Below are 27,819 nucleotides of genomic sequence, written 5' to 3'. Positions count from 1 at the left end.
ATTTCCAGCCTGGCCTGTGGGTCTGGAGTGCCCAGAGCCCTGGAGATTGATGGTTGGTGTTACAGGATGTGGGGCTGTGAATGTCTTCTGCTGGCTTTCTATCATCATCTTCATCATAACCTCATTTATTGCAAAATTAAATAACTCTTTAGAAGCTGGATAGGGATCTGCTGTGAAGCACGTAAACACCCTGCACAGGGGCAATTACCAAGTGGTCTGTTCAAGCTTAAGTTTTACATTTTAAGCTTATTTTAGGTGGAGGATAAACCTCAGGAAGGTTCAGAAAGCAGGGTGACGCTGCCTTGAAGGACACCAAATAACATCTCTATTATCCTCTGCAAATCAGCTGCCTTGGGAGCCCACACTCACATTTCATTGGTGACCTGCTTTGGATTTATCACCAGGAAAAATCAACATGCACTGAATTGTCTATAATCCTTCCTCAGATGGAGGGGGTTGAAGGAGCTGGGATTTTGTTGCTTTGTTGAGATGAAATGTAATTACCTTATGGGGCTTTGCATGGTGTGTTAAATTCTGCCAGTATTAAAGCATGATACAAGCTATAGAACTGTGCCGCTTGCTGAAGATTTATGGAATAAAAGGTATAATTTCACACTTCACTGCATTTTATTTTGAAGTTGGATGTTGACGTGCTTTTCAGTTGTTTAGATGTGTTTATTTAGCCTTTACTCTTGGTTGAGACAAGCAGGCTGAGGGATTTGGTGAATGAGAGGCTGGAGGTGCCTTCCTCACTTTCCAAAGGAGATGCCTGAGAAGCTGAAACCCCTGGAGCAGGAGCCCTGACCCAGTGTCCCTTATGGTGACAATGCACCAACAGCTCAAGTATTGTGGTTTTAGAGGGTGAAAAGTCTTTCTTCTGTCTGCTGTATTTCAATAGCTTATGCTTACCTTTTCTGTACTCCAGAGGATGTTCAGCCACGATGCAGTTCACAGCCAGTGTGGCCCCAGAGCAAATGGCTGATGCTACCAAAGGAAATGGTAAAATTTGTGCAAAATTTGAAATGCTAAAAATAAATTTGAAATGGTAAAAAAGCGCAAATTTCTCCAGAGTTTTTCAAGTCAGAGTGGCCAAACATGAGGGGCATTTGTGTAACACATGTCACAGAGATTCCCTCATGACTGAGGGAATCATGCTGTTCTCACATCAATAAATGGCACTCCTAGAACATCCAAAACCCCAGCATTGGTGAGAATTCTTATAGCTGGGCTCCTGTGTTTGACTCAGGAGAATGATAACAGAACTAATGATTCCCTCTAATGAGCACACACACACAGAGTGTAGCTGAGCCAAGCTGGGTGAAAACTCTTGCACTTCTGTCTGTATTTCCTTGAAAACTGCATGGCTTTAATATCCATCAACTTCTGTGTAGGGCAGCACGGTGAACAGTTCATTTTTAGGAATGATTCCATGTGCCATTTTGCACCACTGGCCAATTACCCGAGAAACACTATAAAGAGATTTTTTTCCATGCAGCTCCATAAGAAGAATCCATCTATTTCCCCCCATTTTGTTCCCACCTCCCACAGTCACTGAGAATCCATCCAGGAGCTGCATGGAGAGTGGTGCAGTTCCTGAGGTGAAGAGTCAGGTGAAGACAAGAGTCAAGGCCTTTGGGCTGCCCCGGGTCCTTCACCACAGCTCTGCCATCCTTGGAAGGGGAAATTGTAAATCCAGACTAAAGACACTCCTGTTCAGCCTATGAAACCCCAAACCCTCACACTCCCTGCGCTGCGATGAGCTGCTGCTCTGAATGCCTTAGCAATTCCTTCCCAAATAACCCAATTCTGCAGACCAAGCCCAGGGCTCTTTGTCCTTCCAGTGACTCTCCACATCCCACTAGTGCAGGAGGAGCACCTATTTCAGGAAAGACTTCCCTTTTGGGCAGGACTGACTAAAAATAGTCCAGATCCAAGCAGTTGTTGGTCAGCTTCCAGCGTGCCTCAGCTGTAAAGCTCCAACGGGAGGGAACGTTCCTGGAAGAGCTGTCTCGTAATGCTGGAGGAGAGTTACAGGAAAGGGCCCCCTGCTCCTGGCTCTGTGTCCACAGCAGGTTTGGATGACAGATAAGCAGCTCCCCGGCCCTGCAAAAACCTTTGTAGGGAATTTGGGGCTTTCTGTGCCATCTGTCAGCTGCCACCCGGCCAGTAGCACGTCCCTGGTGCTGCACGTGTGGCCAAGCAGCTCCCAGGGCACCGCAGCATCATCCTGCACCCACACAGCCCCGGCTGCAGAGACGCTCCAGAGAGACTCTCCTAGTAGTGACTACTGATCTGCTTCACAGGAGAAGGCTCTGAGGAAACCCAGCACTGAACTAAAGCTGTTTGGAGTCAGGGGCTTCTTTGGAACAGGCGCTGCAGCCATGGTGAGCCCTATGCCTCTGCACTCCCTCATTAGGGTGTTTGCTGTCTTGTTACAGCTAATAAATGACTATTATTAATACAAATTTCATTTTTTCCCCTAATAATTCCCTGAACTCATCAGCCTTTTCTGGTACTAAAACACCTCCCTTGTGCCCTGTTTTACCTGCTTTAATATTACTTCATGGGAGTTGTTATCTCCTAGAAAACATTGCAGTTCACTGGAAAACTGTGGGATAGAGCTCTGTGGGGTATGTACAACATACAGCTCACAGCCCCCTCCCAGCCAGCCCTCACACAATGTGCTGATGCTGTGCTTCAGAGCAGCATCTTGATTTTAACTATTTAATAAAGGCTCAAAACTGCTTTCTTAGAGAGCCTGCATCTATAATTATTTTCTTCATGAAGCAATTTTGGTTTCACAGGTAAACACCAATCTCAGCAATTCCCACTTTTAATACACAATTTGATTTAGGACTAAACATCCTCTGCCTGCTAAATAGGTATTTATTACAACCAAGCTGGCCTGACACCCTTCCTCACCACCCAGGTTTTCCCCTCCCCCCCTGCACAATAATTATGGTTCTATGGGGAAAAAATATGTTACAACACATGCCTGAGGGGGGTCTGAGCAGTTTAGCAAGGTTTAATTACAACATTAGTGTGGGTAAGGCATACAAGCAAACAAGTAATAAATCAGCTCATAAAAGGAGCAAAATAACCCCTTCCACACTGACTGCAGGTGGCACTGAACAAGAGGTGTCCTGGGTGTTTGGGACACACAGGAGGTTTGCAGATTTGGGTGCCATCGAGCTGGTTACAGCCACAAGTGTCCCCAAGCACTGGGTGTCACCTCTTGTTCCCCCAGGACTGACCCTTGCGGGGATGAGGAGCTCCTAATCCCTTGTCCCACACCAGACTGGGGCTTTTCCCAGGAGCTCCTTCCCCCAGGATCGAGGGGCTCCTGTCTGCTGGGCTGTTCCTCTCTCCAGCCCACTGCAGGTGTGTCCTCTCTCCAGCTGTGGAAGCAGTGATGATCTGCAACATCTGGCTTGGTTTTTTAAGAGGAACTTTGGGAATTTCTGTGGGGATGTGGTAGCAGGTGTCACCCTGCCTACGTGGGGATTGGCATCAGATGCTCATCCAGAACCACTGTGAGTTAAGAAGGATTTACACGACACTGAGAGAGCTCTTAAGGGCTGTTAGAGTGTGCTCAGTGATCCAGCTACACAAATATGCCAATGTGCTTGATAAAAGATTTTAACTGCTTTAAAATATAGTTACAGGCCATTGCATAAAGGAGAAGAAGTGTCTTAACTATTCACAGGCATTGAATTTGCTTTATTTTATCATGTGTTATGGTGATTTATGCAAGATATAAAAAACAATTGTCAAAAATGTGAAAGAAAAATTCAAAGCCAAAAGTACAGCCATTTGTTTTGATAACATCTGGTATGTGTTAATTCAGGGGGAGAGAAACATCAGTGCTGCAAATGGAAAGGGACCATTCAGCAAACTAAACTCTTCACTGGGAAAAAATTTCCACAGAACAATAATTATCTGTTAGCTTTAAAATAAACTACAAGTTAATAGGTATTTTCCTACCATATAACATGTTTTTTCAGGGAAAACAAATCTATCACTAAATTAATTTGTATTTCTAATGCTCTTTATTTTCATGATTGGGTCAAAACAAAACCTTGTTGAAGACAGAAAAAAAGGTGTCCTAGAAGAATAAAAGGTTATAATTCAGTCAAGGTTTCATAATGGCACTGCATACCCACTGCAGTGGAAAGAGAGCCTTGAGACTGAATTAGTGCCTGAACATTTTGTGCAAAATCCTTCATTGTTACAGGGCCTTGCCAGATCATATTTATGTGGTTTATAAGGTGCCACATAGTTGTACAGTTTAATCTCCTGGCACTGAGTTTATTGCTGAGAGGGCTGCAGAGCTGGAGGTGTCAGAGGACCAGGAAGGGAAAGCAAATTCATGAATTAGCACCCTTATCCTTATTTCACTGTGTTCTTTATGCAGAGCCCTATAAATGTGTGTCACCAAGATTTTCTGGGCTCTGAGTTCACATGGGTGGGGTGTGAGCCAGCAGAGCCCAAGGAGGAGAAGGGCATGTCCCAGGGAGTGGGGCTGGGTGCAGTTCCCTGCCACAGGCAATGGCTCAGCACCGTGGCTCAGCACCAGGACTCTGCCTGGCACTCAGTGCTGCGAGCCCAGCTGTAAATTTGACTACACAGCTCATTCCCATTAAACATCATTTACCTGTAACAGTGGCAAAGTGTTCCCACGATGACCTTCAAGGTGATGAGTGCACAAAGTGATATCAAGCTCCCTGTTTCACTTGGGGGAGGGTATAAATACCCTAAATACCATCTATCTGTGTGTGTATAGCTCTGGGGGGGGAAGTGGCAGCAGGAGATGGGATGATGGATCCATGTGAGCTGACACCCCTCTCCTGGGTGTCTCAGAACCTGCCATGTGTGGGTTTGCTTACGAGCTGGAAGTTAACAGGACTTATCAGTAAAAGATGAGTCCTTGGAGCACCTTACAGACTGACCAGACACCTTCTATTGGCACATGAGCATTTACAGATGATGTTAGTGAGGCACAGCAAGGGCACTGCAGTGTGTCCATGGCACGATGAGCACCTCAGCACCCCCAGCTGCACTGCCATGGCATTCACCCATGGCAGGATGAAGCTGTTTCACACAGAGGTGGAGGATTCTTCATGCTTTGCACAGGGCTGAGTGTAGAGTCCCAGCCTGGCTCTAAGTGTGCAGAGGGGATGATCTTTTTATGCAACACATCTCTCATAATAACATCTCTGGTTTGCTGATTAGGACGTGATGCCCTGGGCTCCTATCTGGGGGTCTCACAGCAAGTGTTTAGCTCTGGCCCCTTTGGTATCACCCCAGAGAAGGCAGCACTGGGACTGGGCACCCTGGGAGCCTTGATGCACTGGGGGAGCTGTGTGGCACTGCAGAGGAGCAGCAGTTTGTTGAGGATGGCAGGAGCCCTTCATGGGTGTCCAGACTGTCCCACACGGCCCCTGTCCATCCCTGTTCCCTCTGCTCAATCCCTGCAGTGTGATGGGCAGCTCCATAAAAGGATGTGCCTGCACACTGTTGGAATGACTCAGTTTTACCCTACTAACATTTCAGAGCATTGACACAATGGTATTCCTCCTCAGAGGCTCCTCTCAAGCCCCAGTGAGAAAACAGCAGCCTGATGTGCAGGAAACTCTTGCATGGGATGTTTGCTGAGCTTTATGTATTCATTAGAAAATTCCTCAGTACTGTAATAAATGCATCCAGAGCTTTGATATTTTGCACATCAGGTGGTGAAACAGTAGCTGTGAATAGATTGCCTGTATGAAGGTTTCTGCCTTGAGTGCTGCAGCAGCAGATGGTCTAATAAATATGCAGTGCTCTAAAACAACGTCAGTAATTTCTGTGACCTCGGGTTTTTTGGTCTCCCATGCAGATAAAATGCACAATCATCCAATAATAAACTTTTTCATCAAAAAATCCCGTAAGCAGTCTAATGTAAACATCTTTTGAACTACACTATGAGTTTGTACTGGGAGCCTAGCTGAGTTTCTTTATGAAAAGTATTATACTCTAAAGTTGCTCTATGGGTCGGTACAGAGAACCCACTATTGGCATAGCCTGAACCTCTTGTCTGGCAGTTGCCAGGTGAGGAAACCTGTGAGGGCTGGGATGAGAACACAGTGTTAGTCCCCAGCAGCACTCCAGTCACAATGCAAAAGTAAAATTACATTTTATTTAATGGCCCTTGATAACATTTTTCTTCTGCTGTTTTGTAACCTGTTTCTATAATCTTTCAAAGCTGTCTGTTCTTCAAAACTCCTGGTGGAAGAACATGATAACAAATTAAAACCCCGAGATCTGCTGAAGATGCCACAGCTGCAGGGATGGATCACCAAATGCTCTGCCTTTAGCAGAACGTTCTGCCCCTGCAGCCCACGCTGGACCAGTGTGCCTGATGGCCAGGGGCCAAAAGCAGCTGTTCAGGTGTTGACATCTCCTTTCTCTTCCAGTGCTGAGGGCATTTCTGTGCAGGGGCTGTGTAAGCAGAGGGACCCATCTGGGCCACATTTTGACAGAACTACAAAACCAGCCTTTGTTACAAGCATAATTCTGGTGCCCTTAGAACAAAAGAAATGTGAAACTACTGGGGAGCCGTGCTCAGCTGGGACACTTGGTGTTTGCATTGGCCTTGTACTCACCTCCAAAAATGTGTCTCAGCTCCTCAGCATCCCCAGCCCAAGCCACTCTCATCTGCCATGCAGACTGGATGGCACATACTTGGAAAGGGATTAAAAGCATCACAAGGCTGTTGATTCACCACTGATTTACCACAGGAACTTCCATCATCACTCTTACCATGCTGTTTAATGCTCACAGATTATTTGTGTGCTTGGAAACTGTCAGACTTGGAAACAGAACAGCTTTAGAGTGGTGTGATAAGAGCAAAATCCTGCTCAGGTCTTTGCATCCTGGGCTGCTACATGTGAGCCCCTGGGAGCTCACAGCTGTTCCTGGGTTTCATCCAGGACTTCTGCATTTGAGCTGGTGACAATGCCTGCGGCAGGATCCCTGAACATCACAGTCAGAAATGCCTCTACAGCTGCTAATGAGCAAGTTAAACACCAAATAAGAAGAAATGACAAATATTGTTGTTACACTTATGTATTCCCATGGGTATCATGAAGCCAAGCTTTCAGTTTATCAGAAAAATGCATTTAAATAGTTTTTTTCAAGATGCCAAAAAAGGTGGCAGATAAGGATGCCAAGTTTCTATAGTAACCATGAGAAAAGCAGTGATTATCAGCAATATCACATAGGAAAAGATTGGATTGTCTTTTCATTTTACATGTAGCCTATTGCTTAAAAAAATTAAACCCTTTTTTGAAAAAAAAAAAAAACCATAAAAAAAAGGGAATATGAAATGCATGATGCAAAATTATTTTCTAGGATTTTCCAGCCTGTGCATCCTTGCCACTTGACTCAGTGTTTAGAGGATGAGTCTCTGAACAGAATACTTTATGGCAGAAGAATATGTGAATAATAAAGCATGACTTTTCATATTTTCTCACCTAGTAACCCAGGCAGCAGAGGAGAAAAATCAATATTGATTTCTAACTGTAAGCTCCTTAAGACAGAGTGTGTTCTTTGTTTGGCATAATGAGGCTCAGGTACAGACAACACTTGGGTACAGCACTGCAAGATTATGAAGTCTGAGAGCTGCTGGGAGGAATCCACAAGGTACCACAAGGTACCAGGCTGTCAGTGATCTGCACCTCAGTGCTGCTGCTCCCCACAGACACCTGAAGGCTGAAACCTGATAATTTGGCTGGACTTTGGAGAAAACCATGGCAGATGGATGTAAGACAAAAAGAATGAGTGATGAGGAGAATCATTCCAGCAATATAAAAACACACTGCTGCTCTAGGCTGTGTTTTAAAGCAATGAAATTTATTTTAAAGATTTCTTCTTACTTCTGAACTATCTGAAAGCTGGTTGACTCTTTCTGAGCAAGCAGAGAGAAAGCAATGATATAATTTACATCTCACATGTGTAAGGAACATAGAAAGGCCTGAGAGACCAATTGGTTGACTTGTGATCTGCTGACTCCAGCAGCTCCACCAAGCTAACTTCAATTCCTCTGTTTTTAATGCAGGTCCAAGGAACATTAATGAAGCCTTACTAAAATTTACTGCTTTTCAAAATTTCAGTTCCCAAAAATCGTAACTGATGCCAGGTTTGTAGAAATAAATCCCTGCAGTTTCATTTATGAAACTTTATGCCCCGACACAGGTATTTTTACCTGTTGGAAAGCACGCTCTAGTGAAAACTCTGTGATTCTCATGGCCTCAAACACTGCACATGACTGCTAAGAGCAAATCTCTGTGTTCCTCATCACTTGCCATAACTGCTGGCTTTGACAAATTGGCTCAACAAAGCACCTGCTGTGTGTCAGCAGTGCTTTAGTTTGAGGTTCACAGGATGATGATTAAGAAAAACTTTGTGAGCAAAACTCAGAGCCCTTGTGAGCCTCTTGTGCTGCTCAAGTCAGAGGTGTTGTTCACAACATCATGGCAATCAATCCCCATGGATGCTGCAGACATAAAGCTGCTAACTAGAACACAAAGGGCAAGGATCCCAAACTGCTGATTTTGAAAAGCAGGTTACAGCTGCTTCCTTATAAAATACTACTGTGCTAATGACAAGAAAACAGATTCTATTTGTACTTGACTGTGAGCTGGGAACAGCAGACACCCTGCACCTACTGTCACTACTCACCTGACTCCTTAGCTCCTTAGCAATGGGGATAAGAGTGTGGAGCCTCCAAGGAGTCCCTTTTGCCCAAGCCTTGGATGCCTCCTGACACCAGTTTGCAGCCAGTATTTAGCTGGGTTCTTTTCTCCCAAGAGAGTGGCTACCTCAGATACATCAGGGACCCAGTCTGGACTCACAGTGGTGCCCTGGAACACCCAGCCTCTCCTCTGGGACATGTGGCTATGAAAGAAAATCAATAACACATTTTAAATACCCTTGCCACACACAGAGGGAGTGTGGTACCGATCACTAAATGATGCTAAAATGGCCAGACATGCACAAGTATGTACATGCCAGCATCTGATTTTCGAAAGTCAAAATTATGATTCCATTGAACTTTTAAACTGATTATGGCATTAGCAAGAACAGGTACAAATCTTTCTGGCTAAGGCAGGGTAAATAAATTATCTCAGTGCAGTATCTGTCTTCCTGTGTATTTCAGTGCTACTCTTGCTTGGATCAATTTGTGATGATATGTTTGTACCTGCCACAGAGCCAAATACACAATCTGATCTTATGCCAAGCCACTATTAACAACTGCATTTTCAATTGATTCTAGGATATTCATTAACTGGAATCTACAATTACATATAATTTACAGGCATATAATTTTAAATCACTTGCAGTGAGCTTACTAAGCTTGCTTTATGACATTCAAATACATTATTCTTAAAAATTCACTGAGTAGTCAGCTTGAAAATAATTACAGCGGGACAGCACTGGATATAATCAAGTAGAAACTTAGGACAAGAATCACCAGAAATGCCTATAGATCACTTTTGCCATGTGACTTTCACATTCCCTTCAGCTGTCTCCAGGAAAGTGAAATGTACTGAGCTGCTGGACTCCAGAGCTCTTCCACTGGCTCAACTCCATTAAAACAAAACTCTTTGGAATTCTTGTGTCATGGACAACTCTCTAAGCAACACTTTTTCTCCTATACCCGGCAGCTGGTGTTTCAATGATTTATTTACCCTTTAGAGAAGCGTCCTGTTGGTTGGGGGATGCACTTGGCAAGCAGCACTGCACTTGCTCTGGGGCTGGGAATGTTGGGCACAGCTCAGGGCTGAGCAGCAGCCAAACACCAGGGTCAGGGTAACTGGAGTTTAGATCAAAGAACACGACACAGTATCCATGCACAGTAATAAATCCTTAAATAAATAAAATACATGCATGGTATTTGATTAATTTTATATAGTGATTTCATTTTCAAATGCTACATATGTTCTGCTCTTTATCTGTATTCTTTCTCTATGATCAGAAGAGTTATTTTACATACCATAAAAGCAAAATGCAGAGTGATGCAGGCAATTTAAATGTCCAAGTTGGAACTTAGGGTTCTCACTGAAAACTGCACTGAAACCCAATACAGATGTGTTAAATGAATTGCATTATTTTATTGCCTCACACAAACATGTTGGACCTGCCCTTTGAGCACAGCTTCCCACACGAACCACATACACACCTCCCTGCCTTACCTGAAACAAAACTCCAGGTTTGGAATGTTGGACCAACCTCTCACCACTCTGCAGCCCTGGGTTATTACAGGAGGAAAGCTGACAGCTGATACCCTCAACAGCTCACAAAATACACAGTAAACAAGTAATGTTTTTTATTTGAGTAAAGCCATGATTTACACATAAACACCACCAACCTTCTTGATTCAGCTTCATTTGTTTTCATATGGAAGCTGTGAATATTGGAAATAAATTAGACTAGTAAATAACTGTCTTAAACACAAGGAACTTTTATGCTATGTGATCTTCCACTGCATTACAATTTAATACAAAGCTATAAAAATAAGACATGGTTTGCCAAATATATTAATTTGGTTGCAAAACTATTGTTTAATTTAAGTTATATAATAAATTGTATGGCTCAGTCAGATTTTGCAAGAAATCAGAAGATACTATGAATACAAAATAATATCCTCTGATGTTCTGACTATGCCAATTCACAGTATTTCCCAGAATCTGTGTCAAAGTAACAATTCAGAAATGGATCATGCAAAAGAGGCAAAACTTCCTCATCTTCTTCAGCACTGGGGTGATCTTCACCTGTGTGTAGTGGAGAAAGTAAGACTAAATCACTCTTCCCTCAAACAATAACATGAAAATATCTTTCTGTCAAATGTGAGATTTTTTTCTTTCAAATGTATAATCTTCTGACTTCTGAATTGTTGCCTTCAAGATAACAGCAATTCACATTTTGATTTTATTTCTAAAGACTTGTACTTAACTGAGTGAAATGAGGTCAGCTGGAGTTCGCTCAACAACTGGACTTTTCAAAGTTCAATGGAGCAGTTCACTAAAAGTACCTTTACTAATAGTGGGTAAAAGTATTCTTCAGTGGTATTTTCCTCAATAATTTCTTCTTAATACTTTTTTTAGCTTGAACAAAGACAAAAAAATGTGAGGCTAAGCAGGGAGCAGAATTTTCTGGAATGGATTTGAGCATTCAGTTTGTTTCTCAGATCTGGTATATAACTATCAGTGATAAACCAGCACTTTTGCCTCAGAAATAACTGACCTTGAGTGAAGTGAATAAGGAAAAAAAAAAAAATCCCAAAGTCCTCAAGATATATCACAGGACACATTTTATTTAGCACCTCTTTCAAAAATGATACTCTAAACCATCTAGTTACCACGGTCCATCAGGATTTTTTAAAACCTAGTATCTAGGAAAATACCCAGATTCTAATGTTGGATGGGGATGATCTAATCCCACAGGCCTTTGTCTCACAGCACTGCAGCTTCTCTGCTACTTTCATAGACAGGGGTGTCCAGTAGTTCAGAAAAGTTCCAAACTGTCCTGTCTGGGCAGGGAAGGTCATGCAATGGCTTTGTTGTTCTCTCTTTATTTCTTGAAGAAATGATCACTTCATTACAGCCAGGTTTTTTGAGTATCTGGAGATAGAAATGTTTCTGTATGAAGTTATCAAAATTACAAATGTCCTACATATACATGAGTCAGAATTTGACTGAATGAAGGTATAAAAATAAAAAGCCAAAATAAAAAGCTATGGTATATAGACAGTTTCTCTTCTCCAAATGTGCAATCACAGGCACATGATGTAAAATATTTCAGCTTAAAGGAAAATGTGTTTATGAACAATTCACAAAACAGTTTGGAAATTCTAGTGTGGATAACAGGAGAAATGCAAATTCCCAACAATACTTATTTTTTAAGAGCTTTTTAAAGATAGTAACACAATTACAAAATTTACAAAAATTATAGGTTTACTGCAACAAGTGTTGGATTTCATAATACAAATGAAAAACGTTCTCTGGGACCTTTCATGAATTTTTATCCAATGTGCCTGTAGCTCAAGGATGACTGTTCAATTCTGTTTGGCTTATTTAGGACCCTTAACACAACATATTACTTGATTCCTCAAAGCAAGGTCCTTTCCTGACAGAAAAATTGTATTTTGCTGTCACAAACAATTACAAGTCTACGTCTATGAAAATGTTCCCAATTTGAGGGGCATAATTTATTTTAGACAGTAAATCACTGAGACATCTTTACCCCTTGGACAGCCAGAATAGAGGGGTCAGATTTATGAGAGTTCCCAGTGAATTCCTGAGACCTGAAGAAAAATGCAGATCTCTGTCCTGGAAGTGTCCAAGGCCTGGTTGGACGTGGCCTTGAGCAGCCTGGCTGAGGGGAAGGTGTTCCTGTCCATGGCAGGGGGGCTGGATCTGGACTCCAAGGTCCCTTCCAGCCCAAACCATTTTATGATGCTCTATAATGATGGTCCTTCTACCCTGTTTCCTAAGATAACTGATAAGAAAAAGGGCATTTGAGGAAAACAAGGCATTTTCTTTATTCTGTTGTTGCCTTTCCAGTTTCAGTTAAGGTCTTTACCATTCTCTAAGCAAACACCATTAATAAGCAAAAGCCTGTAACTCTGGTGACAACAGTCCTCAGGAAATCACACTAAGGTTTCATTTAAAGCTAAATCTGCAATTTTTCTTCATAAGAGAAGTATCTCTTATGCAAGTATAATCATGCCTCTGAATAAGAATGTTTAGTCTTTGTGTTCTTTCTTACGTGGGTTTGTCATCCCATTAGCATAAATTCCTTATTTTTAACAAATAAGATGCATTTTTTATGAGTTAATCTGTATAGAGCCAGAACACCAGGAAACAGCAATTGCATGTTATTCTTCTAGCAAAGGCAAATAATACTACATGGAAAACTCTGCTGTCTCGAGCTGAGGTTCATAAACAAGGAAACTTCAAACCAAAAAGTAGTAGGATAGAAAACTATGAGAAGGCAGTACCAGCACTACAGAAAGAACAAGTATCTTTCTACCCAGGTTCTTTTAACTGTCTTCATAAATTCCTACCTGGAGTTCTCTGTATTGTTGAAGATTTAGTGTTCTCTTCTAGTTGTTGGCTTCCAGGAATGATAGGGGGACTGAACACATTTAAGCAGTCCCTGAAAAATATAAATCAAAATATCATCTATAAAAACCCACTTTGTGTTCCTGTTTTTTTCCTAATTCTTTTGATTATTAAAAAAAAAAAAAAAGTAGCCAAAAGAATCTGCAGGTTTTCAAGTGTTCTGAAACAAAATCAAGCTGGATTTTATTATTATGAAAATAAACTTTACAGTTAATATAATTATTAAATGTTGAGGCTTTCTCCATTCAGGCCTTTTCACCTCTTCTGTTCACATTAAATCTGTGGTTTAAGTCAGGTTTACTTTCCAGATTTCAGCTGGTGTGGTTCTCTCAGCAGAGGATGTACAAGTAACACAGAGTTATCCTTTGAAAGCCTACAGGACCCATCAGAGTCTTTTTCTGAGTAATAAAGGCTTGGAATGAACAACCTGTGGGAGTCAAATTGATTAAAAATCCTTATCCTCTCTAAAGAAAGAGGCTCAAAGACAATCACAAGATTGGTTTGGTTTGGTCACCACTGACATGGCAGTGCTTGGTGCCCCTGCAGGGGGGTGACAGACCCAGAACTTTCCCTGTCTGGGAGGGTGGTGACTTAGAGCTGAACTTAGACAGAAATGGATGCTACTAACAGTTTTCTGAAGAGGAAACATTGGATTGAGTCTGAATGTTGTTGGTATGAGGGGAAAAAACATTCTTAGGCAAATATATTCTAAATTATTCTTTCTATCCATTTTCTATTGTTATAAAATCTTGTATGTAATAGATAAAAATTTGCTATTGAACATAACATAATTCTACCTACTGGCAAGACAATATAGAGGACTTCTATCACAGGTATCCTGTATCTATTTTACTTCTGTAAATAAAAAGATTTTGATGGGATCTTCATCACAGAGGAGAGAGTACTTTCTTCTATTCATGGACAAATTATGTCTCTCCTGGACACTAGTGTCATGACTTCTAAAAATTATTTCTATGCCATCATGCATTCATGCAAAGGACAATGCTCCTTTCACATACCCCATTTAATGAAACACTGTCTTTTATTATTTCAACTCAGAGAAAGGAAAACAGAACAGCTGTTTTTATTGTTATTGTTGTCACATTTTTTAATTGCAAACTGCAGTGGAGTGACAAAGTCACTCATATTATACTATCTAGCAGAGAAAGATAGCCCTGGAAGGACACATCCATGTCACAAAGACATTCTTTGTTCAGGTGACCAGGTCTTGTAATTCTTTTCACATATGAAATTAATCTCTGCACACTGTGCATAGGTAATGGTTCCTTAAATTCTCATCTCTCCTATCCAGCAGGAAAGAGCTGTACCACATTAAAGCTTCCATACCATCATTAACTAGACTGAACAACTGCAAGTCAACATTTGAACACAGAATTTGAAAGACTTCAATGAATCACCTCTTTTTGATAGAAACAGATCCAACATTTTTTACCAAACTATTTCACTGCAAGGCAAGAGGTATGGAAGGGGATAAATTCCCATATGTTTGCTTCAAGCTGATGGGAGCAGTGCAGCTCTAAAGAGTAAATTAAACCTGGTTTGGGATTGATTTATCTTATGTCTGGCTGTTCCAACAGCTGGCACAAAACCATTATGCATGTGAACTTGTGCTACAGGCTGGGGAGATTAGCCAGAGCTGTAGAGGTAACTTCAACATCCATGGCTTTGTCTAAAAGGGATAAATTTTTCCAAAGCTTGGCAGATTTCTTTACATTCCAGACTGTAATTGTCTCAACTTGATTGTCCAACACCAAGGAAATAAGTAATACACTTCTATTTTCTGAAAAGCCTTCATGATCTCATGTTTGAGTTGCTTCTGTCAGAGAAATCTGGCAAGGCTCAGTCATCTGGTACAATTGCTAAAATATGCTGACTGCTTTGGTTTTTTATAGTTTCTCTGCTACTTCTGGATTTGTTATTGATTCTACATCATCTCCTGTTGGCGTGTGTGCATAATCTGGGTTGAATCTGGGGACAATCACCTATCTGTTTGCAGTCAAAATGGAAAAATCTAATTTTCCGCCTCAGGAAACAGAACTGTTGGTGTAGAAATCCAGCAAGTAGCATGGCAGATTTAAAGGAAGAGATATCGAATTTTCCATCATGTCAAAATCTAAAAAACATACTTTAAAATTTTCTTATAGCATCATATAATTTTCACATATATGACCAGCTTCACAGCCAATCCTTCTCTTCTGCTGTTAGCTAAGGCCACTGGGAGTTGGTACAAGCAATGCACACAGCCATGTGCTTGCTTAGACTTCTCCTTATTAGCTGTCACTCTCACCCTATCTGCATTCCCAAACCAAAGGCTCTTTGTCTACACCAAAGCTTCAGAAGTTTTTAGGAATAACAGTTAAATGCAGGGTGATACCCAGTAGCATGGTTGAATGTATTTTCCATTGCTGTCTCTTGCATGTGTGGTTTGATCTGCCTGAAAATCAGCCCCCAAAATCACGAGACTCTGACCATCCCCACAGGAGTGGGCTGACAGCACAAAGCAGCACGGACCTGATTCTCTACAATTGCACTGAAACAAAGCCAGCAGAGGCAAAGGTGATCTCTCAGAGAAACTGCATCAAACTTGGGGAAGGTAAGGTAAATAACACCTCTGCTTCCCAAGCTAGCTTTCCTTCCACAATCACTGCGACTTTTGCAAAAGGCAGAGATGTTTGAGATCCAGAGAAGAACTAGAATATTTCTGCTGGGGCAACTGCTGATACAAAAGTGCAAGGAGACAGAAAGACAGTGCTCACTTCTGAAGAGAATTATCTTAGTAAGACCAACAGAGTTACAAAATATAAGAGCTTTAGAGTACATATGCACTTCTACCAGTCTGGCATAAACCAGAAGCATTTAAAGATTTGTGTTTTTTCATATAAAACATGTATCAGGGAATTCCTAAAGAAAATAGGACCTGTAAAGCAGAGAGGATGTTAGCAAGAAGGAAAGATAGTAAGGTAATTACCTCCAATGGAAAAGAAAAAGGCAATTCATTTAGAAAACAATGAGGGAACAAGGTAATAATATGTTGTTAAAATTAAATAATATGTTGCTAATATTTAACAATACTTTGTTAAAATCAGTATTTGTGCTATATTAATAGGTTTTATTACTCAGGAAATGGATGAATTTTAGTTTAAAGTCTCATATCTGGAAGATCTACATAAAATATTAAGTCTGAGAAATCAGAGATGGAATGATTTTTTGAGTAGCCAGGTGATTTTATCTTTGATTTTGTCCTTCATTTATTGGAGTCAATTATTATATTAAGGTGTTAAATTTCATATTCATATTTATTTTAATTTATCTGACTCAGTAGATGAATAGTTACTTTTTCTAGGAGGTACAAGTATAAGGTCGAATGCTTTTGATGGTTCTAGAAGGAGGCAAAGAAGTTGTTATCAATGACAATTGCAACAGGAATGTGTTGGAAAGTTTATTATTTCCAAATAAGACAGTCTTTATTCAGTTTACGTTTTTTTCTCTCAATGTCCAAGAAAAACAAATAGTTTTTCTATTCAACTGCTTCCCACCAAGACATGTAATCAAAACATTACAGTACTAAGTTTTCATTGTTGACTTAGTATTACTTTGAAGGATAAAACATTTTACACAATACATATTAAAAACTGGTTTACTACTTCTAGTAAGTAGGTTAGTTACTTGCTAACTTACTTTTTAAGTTAGTTACCAAAGTCTAAATTAACCTCCTAAAAACTTGAAGAGAAATTAAAAAAAAAAATCTCATGAGTACTGAAATCTTCCTGGTTAAATCAGACTGAAGATTGAGTGCTGGCAGTTGATGGATAAACGTCTGAGGAGTGGCTTTACAGCAGGAATTCTGACAGATGCTGCAGCTGAGCAGTCACACCAAACTTTCCACAGTAAAATCTGCAGCTGCTTTTAGGAAGCAACTAAAATGTCGGTGTGTGTGGGGGACAGAGGGTTTCAGTGAATTTTAAAAAAGAACCCTGGAAAATGTGTTAGACCTTGACAAAAGTCAAGGACTGGGATGGAGGTAACTGGCAATATTCTGAGAAACACTGTGCTCTGTGTTCCTGGTTATTGTGATTTTTTTCTGAGTGAATAGAGAATATATATTTTTTATTAAAGAAGCTAGTTTATCTCATTAAAACAGAAAAGCTAATCACACATTCTGACTAATTGAAACCACTCTATTTATGCTATCAATGCCTCCAGCTGGAATCAATTCAATCAATGTGCAATAAACCATCTACAGCTTCCTGATAACAGTGTGGAATGCCAAATATTGTCTTTTGACATTGTGAGCTGCATTATAGGAAGGCACAGAATAGGTTCCACACACACTCAACAGTACCATGTACCTTTAGAGCTTGCAATAAAATTCTTCATTATTCTGAAAGCTAGTCTCCATATTAAAATATAATGCAAATGTTACATAATCTTATTACATTTTTCTTAAAAAAATATTACTTAAAGATTCTTTTAAAATACTTTCAGATAATAGTGGTCATGTCAGTGAAATGTCATGTGACAGCTGAACTGTGATGGAAAGCAAAAGAATATTTTGGATTTATGAACATAATTTTCAGCCTTATGACAGCATGGTAAATTTGCAGAAAAAAGGCTTCCATCAGCAAAGTCTGTTGAGAAAATTAGTGATGCTTTATTAAGCAGCACTTGTCAATGACAATGTATTAAAATTACTGCCATCAGCAGAAATCCTTAGAATCAGATGTTTTTCACTGAAATCTTAAGGAATACTTTTGATACTCTGATTTTTTCACAGATACTTTTGCAGATTAGGAGACTGAGAAAATGTCAAATCACTTAATATAAAGATTTTTAATATTGCACTATCTTGAGACAGCGTACTTTATAGCATTTCTTTTGGATCACATTTAATTTGTATTACTTAAATCAATGGGATAATTTAATCCACTTTATTAAAAAAATTAAATGCTTTGAAGTTTTAGTATGGTTTTGTCCAACAATCTATAATTAAAAGGAATATTTGTTCAACCTTGTAGTATACTGCAAAAGTGCCATTTTATCAAATCAGAGAATGAAAAACCAGCCTTAGTTTTGTGTCATTATTAACACATCAGATTGACAGTCTATTCAGCACCTGAAGGGTACAATCACTAAAACCACAAAAGATCATAGTTAACTGCATCTACTTAGTGAATTTTTATGAACTTGAGAGGAGAATGGACTTTGCCTGGGTGAAGTAAGAGGAGCGCATTTGCTGAACTGTGTTTTTACAGTGGATTATTTGACTAACTGTGGAGGACCAGAAAACGTCAATGCATGAAGCAACTGTAAAAATATTTTAACAAAAAAAGGACCAATTCCTGACATCTTGTGTAGTTATCAACTTAAATCTCAGTGCATACTTCTGCTGTATTAGCAGTATTTAATATCATGTGGAGAAAATCCTGCTGCAAATGCTGAAAGTGCATAATGATACCTTACCGTGACGTACTGAATGCAGAATGCCAGCTCCCATCTAAAGGATGCTCCAGTTCTGCTAAGATAAAGACCTAATTTCGTCCTGTTTTCAATTTCAATTATATCTATTTAAAAAAAAATTAATGAAAAGTCACCTGGCTTTGTAATGTCCCTTGTAAGACCCCTCATCTATTCCCTGATCCAACTTCTTCGGAGCATGCGTTGCTGGTTGGGCTCCTCTAGATTAAAATATGTGAATTTTCAATTATTTCCATATCTCATCAGCTTCAGGCACATGTGTAACTTTATTAACTTAAGGCAAATTACCTACACACACTGTTTTGTTTCTGCTTTGTCACATGTAAGTCCTGAATGCATAATGGGAGGTTTGGGTTTATTTTTTAGCAGAAGTACTTCCATGTAAATAAATTCTTCAATAATAACTTCAGTAGTGAACAATGACTTTTTTAGGCTATTAATGATTAGATTTGTTTGATGAATGTACAGAACATAATTATTATTTGAAAATATGTTGAAACTAATTTCAGGTCCTACCATTACATGACTGTCATAATTATGAAATCACCTGAGGTTTAAGTTGTCCATTATTGTATCTAAAATGCTTTAAACAATTCAAGTTTTTGAAAATTTTTAAGTTTTTCCATAAAAATTCCATAAATGAATACAAATTCAGTATTAATTTCTGCATCAATAACTGTTCAGTGCTACTCAGTTCCAGGTGGGGAAACCAGCATTTTTTTAAATGAAAAACTGAGTGAGTTCACAGAAGCAGAAGATATATTACCAAAAGAATACAGAGTATACTTATACATAAAAATCAAGGATTTTTGAATGCATATTTAAAAAAAAAATCTTGAAAAATAACATAAATATATATCTTCCTATGACTTTGCATGAATTGAAAGTTCTATTTTCAAAAGTATTTAAAGGCAATCTGGCAATACATTGATGATTTTTTAAAAAAAGTAAGTCATGAGCTAAAATTGTGTTATTTTCCTGGAGTGCTACTGTAGTTTCAAGATATCATTAAATCAGCACAAAGCAACACTTATCATTTCCTGCACATTTTTCACAGTGAGCTGAATTCTGACTATGAGTAATCTGTTAATCTGTTCTCTGCCTCACAATCCGTCAAAGTGACAGATTCATTCCATCCCTAATACATAATATCTTCATTTACTGTATGCCTTACTGGAACTTTCTTTTTTCCCATGCACTAAGATTGAGACAATCACAAGCATATTTAGAAAATGCCTTCTTCCTTCCTCCAAACCACTTCAGCAAGTCCATTTTGTCAAACACTGAATTTCTAATGGAAGCAGGGATTTCCTTAAAAGCCAAATAATTTAATTGTCCATGAGATCATAAAAAGTACAAGTGCAACTGTGCAGGGAACACTTGAATCTGCTCTTAAAGTCTTAAATCTCTAAATGAACTATCTTAGGGATGCTAGATTGGATTCAAGGATAACAAAGGAGATGTGAATTCTACTTACTAAACAGATATTTAGATAAAGTAAGGTGCTACCACAGGTATCTATACTATAATCATGCTGACTGGTATTTCCAGTTTGTCTTTCATTATCAAAGTTGAAATGATAACTTTGTTCAGGCTATTAAAACAACACACAATTTGGTTTTAAAAATACAGTTTGGTCTAAAAATATAAATGACCTGAATCTGGAGGTTTAACATCTTAGTAATTAATATATTTTGCTATTTTGCCTATGTTTTGTAGCTAAATACATGAAATTGCTATCATAGCTTCTGTTAAATGGAGGGAACATTTAATTTTACTTAAAGACTGAACCCTGGAAATGCCCTGAGAAAAGCCACATGGGTAAAGGGCCAGAGCAAGAGCTCAGCTGAGGATGGAGAGACTGTAACAGCCTGGGAACAGGGAGCATGTCCTTTCCATCTGACATGTCTGAGAGGTAAAATCTTTTATTGCCTATTCTCTATCTTTCCATATAAGCATGGCCTTTGTTTGAATGGCCCGAGAATACCCAGAAAAATGTGCAAACAATAAAATTATTCTCAGTAAGTCCTGAAGCTAAAAAAAATAAAATAAAAAGAAGAAGAAGAAGAAAAAGAAGAAATAGTCTACCTCAAATTGACATGGATGTAACAGCATGTTAAAAAGCATTTGCTATGTTTTACATTTAAATCCTTAGTGCACATACTGTCATGTTTCCATGTTCTTAGATTCCCATACAAGGAAAAGCCATTTTTGGATTATTTAAACAAGATTTAACATGTTAGCTACTTGGTTCTCCATAACCTTTCTGCAGCTAAGCTTTTAGCATCATGATTAAAAAAATGTAACCTGTTCAATTAGATGGTTCCTGTGCCATTTACTTCTTTTGTCATGTTCTTTCTCATGCACATTATTGCTTGACAAATGCAGCAGAACTTTGCTAATTCAGATTAACGACTGGGAGATCTACTGCAAATTACTCTATTTTGTGGGTAAGTAACTGAACAAGTAAAATAAAAACCAAAGTACGTTTCGTGATACATTGTTCTTGTTCACTTATTTTGACAACTGTTGTGTAATTTTATCCTACTTCATAATGTAATATTGTCTGTTTTGCAAAAGTAATGGCATTGTATGAGCTTATAATGAATCATCAGAATAGATATGCTTCTTTCTTTGAAAAAATCAGTCTTTAAATGTGTTTCTTAACTAACTTATTCTGCTATTCAAATGTTTGCATGGAAATACGAAGGGCTCTTGTGCCTGAGTTTCATACTCTGAATGAGGGAGAGGTTCTGATGTAGTGCAAATAAATGTTATAGCTGCAATCCCTCTTTTACTGCACCATTTCATGGGTGAGTTTAATTTTACAGAATCTCTCAACGGTACAATAACACATGCACCAGCTATTGGAATGTTTAGTTTTCATCTGGGATGGATGAGAGTACTTGAATGGTAGTCTCAGAGCTGAAGATACTTTTAATATTTGAAAGTTTACAGCTGATGTATTTTTTATGCTGGAATCACTGATATTATGCAAATGTCAGATACCACGATAATGGCAATATATATGGTAACCATAGGTTCTGAAAAAAGATTTCTCTAGAAGAAAATTTCAAAGAAAGAGAAAGAAATAATTTATTCTCTGAAACCAATAGAGTGTTCAGAATGCACAGAAAGAGGTGTTTATTATATTTACATATAATTTATATTTATAACTAACATACCTAAATTTTACCAGTCATCAAGTTTGAATATCATTAAAAGATATTTTTAGTTAAAGGTACATGTTTATGCATCTCATGATTCATTACCTCAGGTGCTGTGCATGCATATCACTATGAAAATAAGAAAATTGCATTGTTGGATAAAGTAGCAACAGAGGATTTGGGTATTTTTTTTTTCCTTAAGGTAAAAGCAACAACTTTTTTTTTACAAGTTATTGTCCTCCTCAAACACACAACTCTTCATACCAGTGAAACATTTTGTGGTGATAAATCTCTAATCTATAACATTTATCATAAAAGGAATGAAAATGTTATTTACTTTTCAGTGGGTTGATTGTATTGTTTTGTTTTTTAAATTTTTTTTTTGATTTTAGAGGAAGAACAATGATGACATCCCAATCAGTCTAACTTAACAAATGTAAGTTACAATGACAAGATAACCTGCTTCAGTCAGCTCATACCAAGCCCAATTGAAGGGAGGCCAATGGCTCTTAATCATTTGTCAGAGGGTGCAGAACTTATCAGTTAATTTTAGATAGAAGAAACTGAAAAAGAAACATCTGGATAAAACCTAATTGAAAATCTAGCCATGCACATTTGGCACAGAATTATTTAAGCAAAATATGCTTCTTGTGAAAGGATACTCAATTAAATATTGAAATATTTGTGCCCTACTTTAGTGCAGTTTCTGTGGAACAACTGTTTGAATAAGAGAAACAAATTTTATTTGTAGTTTGGAAGTGTTGAGTAGGATGTCAAGACAAGATCTAGTGAGGCAATGTTTACAAAGATAGGGTTTTTCTAATAAGTTGAAACCTTTCTCAAAGGCAGAAAAATCATCTTTTATCAGAAATAAATTTTCTGGAGAGCATCTGTAGAAGTGTATAAAAGTCTAATAAATTAGGTTCAAGTCATCTTTTTCAGAGAGCAACTCTGGAGATCACAGTTCAGTGTGGCTGAAATTCTAGAACACTTACGATCTTCCAGGATTTCCTTTAGTGAAACTTCCAAACATTCTATAACACACAAAAGGTTTGGAGGAGAAAATCTTACTAAGTAGATGCTGGTTATATAGCAAAATGCAGTCCTTGCACTGGAGGAAGAAGCAAGACAGACACTTCCAGCTCCCTGTTTGCAGAGAAGAAAGCGATTCCCCAGTTCTGCCAGCCGCGCATCAGTTGTGGGAATTGCACGGCCTGGGCGGACACCCACATCACCTCCCTCTCCTGGCCCTGCAGCCTCTGCCCTCGGCTGTCTCCTTTCATTAACTGCTTCTCTGCCTTGCAGAGCAGCACCAGGTGGGCTGATTCCGATGGCAGGAGCAATATTCTTGGCAGACTTATGACCTTTACCCAGTGGAACCAATGGACAATGAGTCGAGCTGAGCCTTTTTATTGACTGAGTTTCCATTACCTTCACAGGCTTTCTTTCCTAGCTTGTTCTTTTATCTTATTATGGACAGAACCTACATTTACTGGACAATAGCTTCCACATTGGTCTCTTTTCATTTCCCAGAAGATATCACTACTACACTTTTAAAAATTACTCTAAAGGCCTGTTCTTTACCCCTCTTTACAAAAAACGACTTGTTAATTTGGTAAATGCACCATGTAACTGTCTTTATACCATAGCATTTACACCTACACACCTAAAGGGACTCTATTTCAAATATTCCATGTGTTTCCTACAAAGCTACAGTAGTCTTACAAATTTTTAGACATTTTCTAGTTGCTTTTACAGGATTTGTTAAAATTGCCTTTAGAAGCAGTTTAGGAACTAAGTTATAGAATTAAGATTAATTTTATTTCCTCCTTATTTAGGAACACATCCTCTGTGAAAAACATTACAGTTTTCCATTATAAATGAAAGGTAATGATGTGAATAATGGTATTCAAGTCACATCATCTCCAGTTTTTATATCATGATGCAAACTGACCTCATAATTTTGTCATCTTCTGTATTTACAGCCCAATAATGCTTTTCTGGCAGTTCGCAAGGATTACTGAATTTATGAGGCACTTGCAAGTCAGGTATTTTATGAATACCACCTGCATTTCTCGAAAATGATTTCTAGGGAAATTTAAGTCTACTGTGTGTACTGGATTAAAATAGCATAAGAACTAAATAATAAATTATACTATTTTGTTTTAAATTTTATTATATGGAAATACAAGTTTTCATTGTTGATCATATTAACTTGATATGATGAAACACTTTCTTTTTACAGATAATGGTGTTTGTTTTTCCAGTATATAAAGTTTACCAGTACCAAATTGCTTTAGCACATGCATAAAAATAACTTAATAAAACTTGACTTAACCAACGTATGGGCAAAAAGAACACAAAAAATGTAGCCTGCACTAAAATATAGGCAATTATAATGTCGTCAGAACTATAAAATCAATTTTGGAATAAAGAGTCCAAAGTTCTGTCTTAAGGTACCTCCTGTTTTACTCTGTGGACTGTAGTCAATTATCTCTGTCCACTTCATCCATTCAACAGCTCATAAGGAGATGGTTCTTTAGACAACCATCACCCACAAGGCAGAGAGGTCTTCCAGACAAACATAAGTACCTTGATTTACATGTGAAAGGGAACAGGAATCCGGGATTATTCTTGTAACTCCAGTAATATATTAGAAAGATATGGCTATGTCTTGCAATAACTGATGCATCTGGGTGAATGTGCACAGAAAGTTTCAGATTGTTCACTTCATAAAATCTAATCAGAAGATTTTGAATATGGATAGCAAGTGAGAAAAGTGGCTGAAAACATCTGTGTGAGGAGAAACACATTATCCAGCACAACTGACTGACAGTGAGCTCTCAGAGAACATTTCAGACTGTTGGTAAAATATAAAGAAGTTGCAACTGAAACGTCCTCTCCTCCCATCCCTGCCCCCCAACACACATAACATAATCCAGTTAAAACTTGGACAAGCAAAATCCATGTTAATGACACCAAGCGAAAGTGAAATAGGACTGCTTTTAAAAATTAGTACACCTCTTGTTCAGGCAGTTAAAAAATTGACAAAGTGATGTTCAGGTTTCACAGGTACAAAGCAGGTCTGAAACTGGACAATTAATCTTGATTGTCTGAACAGTCTCAATGTGATTAATTTTCCTTAGCCACCTTCTCCCCTTGTCATCTCACCTTACATTAAATTCACAGGGATTTTGTTCCCAATTCCAAACAAAACAGATCAAGCTAAAAATCTGACACACAAAATATGCTGTAGACAGGATCCATTTGCTCTATCCCAGAGTGTTGTAACTCCCTCTCCTAACCGGGATATCTATTGAAAAAAAAAACCCTTCATAATAAGTAGCATTAAAATCTTTTGGAACCAATTGATTCCCTGACACCTACAGTTGCATACAGAATTTTAGCTCTAAGCCTTCAAAGCAGAGAGGGAGAAAGAAATAGATGAGAGTGTATGTATGTGAGATGAGGACGATTTGCTGAATCACACATCAAAGCAGATGTAGGAGCAAGGCCTGTGTCAGATACTTTAAATACACAGTGGTACATCCAAAACATGCAGAATTCAGTTCTGTGTTCCCAGACAGCTCAGACATACTGTAGACAATGACTAAAACGAGCAATAAAACCCTCTGAGAGGAGGTTGCAATTGAAAAGAGATTGAAGATTAAATCAAAGAGTGTCACATTTAATATTCAGAACACTCTAACTGCATCCTTACTGCCTGGGCTATAAATGGAACCTTACCGTGGGTTGGAATGAGAAAGTGGGCTCATTTCTTTCTGATAGTGATGCTCCTGACTGACGGGCTGTGGAAAACAAAAATAATGAATTGTTTAGAAGTATGTCAGAGATCTGGTATGAACAGATAGATTTGCAGCCTCTGATATTAGAATTTTACATTCGTTTTTCTTATATGTGAAATTAAAAATGGATATTCTGGTCTTAACTGTACAAAAGTACAACTCAAAAGATGATTTTTGTCTGGGCGGAAATACATATGAATTAAGGAGGAGATCACACAGTTATTTCTCTGCTGCCTGTGAGAGTGTTGGAACAGTCAGGAAATTTCAGAGATGGAGGGTATTAAGGTCTTGTATGACAAAAGAGTCTGGATTGAACATGTGTACAAAGCATGAGGAAGAAAATCTTGGTAGGATCTGTGCAGAACGAACCATTTTTAAGAGTGGAAAACACAAGGTAAGAGGGTTGGCAGACTAGGTTAGAAGCAGCAATAACACTGATTTAAGCAGTCCTAAATGAAGATTACTGAAGCACATATGATTCTCCATGGCACTGCAGCTTTGAAGCCTGGATTAAGCTGTTCATGAATAGCTAAAAAGGCTGTATGAATATTCATACAAAGCATGATAATTTCCCAGTCAAATCTTACCTACCGATTGTAAGTACATGCCCTAAAAGTTTCAAACTACATTTGGCTTATGGCATTAAAAAGAGTTATTTGCAAGAAAAATCAATAAACGGATGTAAAAAATTCAAGAATTCTAAAATCCACAAATACATTTTCTCCCAGAATATGTGTGGTTATACCAGAAGAGACTCTCCCTGCCATTATCACACACCTCAAAAGCACTTCTAAAGAAATCATTGAAAGAAATGCAAAAGAAGTGAAAATGTAAGCATACATTAACAATACTTGTACAATTCAGTGCATTAAATGCTAAAATAATAAAAAGTGTTAAGAAATGAATTTTTAAAATCAAAAATTAATATAAAAATGAATATATCCTCATGGTTTAAGACAATGGAAAGGGATGTTGTAAAATATATGTTCAGGATGAATGACATCCTAATTACTACCAAATATGTCTCACTGCATGGTGGTGGATAGTGCAATTCCCAGATGATAGCTAGTGGAAGATGAGGACAAGACAGAGAATGAATTAGTCAGTCTACTAACCAGAATATCTGTCTAAATAATTTTTAGTCTCATTTCATAGTAAAGAATACTCTTCCTCAGTTTTGCAATTTGACTTGATGTGAACAGATCCCTCTAGGGGCTGTCAAACTGAGCTCACAGTTGGCATAATTCTGGGTTTAAATAACACTGCTCTTGTCTGTCAGACTTCAGTTCTGCCAGACCATTTCTGTGTTAAGTGGCTTTCTTTTCTGAAGACTCACAAAAGAGGCCAAAAGACCTTCTACAAATTAGGTATGAACCTGGAAAAACTATTTCAAATATTTTTCAGATCAAGACTTACGTGATTTAATTTACATTTAGGAAGTTGCTTGTGGAACAGGTAATCTTTCTTCTCTGTGAGTACCCCTAACTTGAAAGACAACTTTTAGTGGTGGGCATAATTTGGATTCTGCCAATGGAACATTGTATCACTATTATACCATTACAAGCTTCCAGGATATACCAGTGAGCAATTAGGAGAATCATCCTTCTCCTCCGCATTTCTGGTGAGAAACAGGGACCATATGTAAGTAGGGTACCCTGAATTCTCATATAGATCTTTCTCCAGAATGTTTGTGCTGTGTCTGAAGTGTGGAAACAACTATCCAAGAAGCTGAATGGGCCAATTCTCTGACAGGGCAAGAAAGAATAAAACAAGGCATTTAAACAGAAATGTTTTGTAAGCTTTGCAGATTTTCTTGGATAATGTATATATATGTGAGTATAAATGTCACATTACATTCTTCAATATACAGAACTGTGTCTTTCATACTGTTGCAAATCTAGCATGGATTTTCATAGGTCTTAAGATTTAAGAAAATATTAAGGTAAGACATGGTCAAGTAAAATATTTAAAAATATTTAGCTTTACATACACATATTTTTGAATTGAAACTGTGCCCTGCACATATTTTACAAGGGTTTACAATTCTCCTTCAAAGTAAACCCATTTTAAAGTAGAAGTTTTTCATATTTATAACTGAGGCTATACTAGCTAATGTATAATATTCAAAGTGATTTTATTCCTTTTTGGCTGTCATAGTTTACAGCAGCAGCTAAACCACTTACATAT

At 38.4% G+C, this 27,819-nt stretch overlaps 1 protein-coding gene and 1 long non-coding RNA gene across 13 annotated transcripts in view; one reads left to right on the top strand and one right to left on the bottom strand.

The window, feature by feature from the left end:
- Positions 1 to 24,281, top strand: part of LOC116808860 (uncharacterized) — a 39,228-nt gene extending 14,947 nt beyond the window's left edge. The window contains exons 2-6 of one of the 2 annotated variants that reach the window (XR_012057912.1): positions 14,476 to 14,642; positions 15,630 to 15,777; positions 20,379 to 20,574; positions 21,048 to 21,109; positions 22,219 to 24,281. This is a non-coding gene — a long non-coding RNA (uncharacterized lncRNA). The other variant, XR_012057911.1, reaches the window with a different exon arrangement.
- Positions 10,349 to 27,819, bottom strand: part of CFAP20DC (CFAP20 domain containing) — an 82,571-nt gene continuing 65,100 nt past the window's right edge. For 8 of the 11 annotated variants that reach the window (XM_072934784.1, XM_072934786.1, XM_072934790.1 and 5 more), the window contains 3 exons: positions 25,574 to 25,635; positions 13,106 to 13,197; positions 10,349 to 10,811 (listed from right to left, as the gene is read on the bottom strand). In XM_072934784.1, coding sequence (XP_072790885.1) covers positions 10,699 to 10,811; positions 13,106 to 13,197; positions 25,574 to 25,635 — 267 coding nt within the window. In that variant the 3' untranslated portion in view covers positions 10,349 to 10,698. Of the gene's footprint in view, positions 10,812 to 11,335; positions 11,661 to 13,105; positions 13,198 to 25,573; positions 25,636 to 27,819 lie in introns of those variants that run through there. The other 3 variants (XM_072934789.1, XM_072934792.1, XM_072934791.1) reach the window with 3 other exon arrangements.

This window comes from Taeniopygia guttata, chromosome 12, assembly GCF_048771995.1.
Source record: "Taeniopygia guttata chromosome 12, bTaeGut7.mat, whole genome shotgun sequence".
Classification (NCBI taxonomy): domain Eukaryota; kingdom Metazoa; phylum Chordata; class Aves; order Passeriformes; family Estrildidae; genus Taeniopygia; species Taeniopygia guttata.
This window is presented reverse-complemented; position numbering and strand designations above follow the sequence as displayed.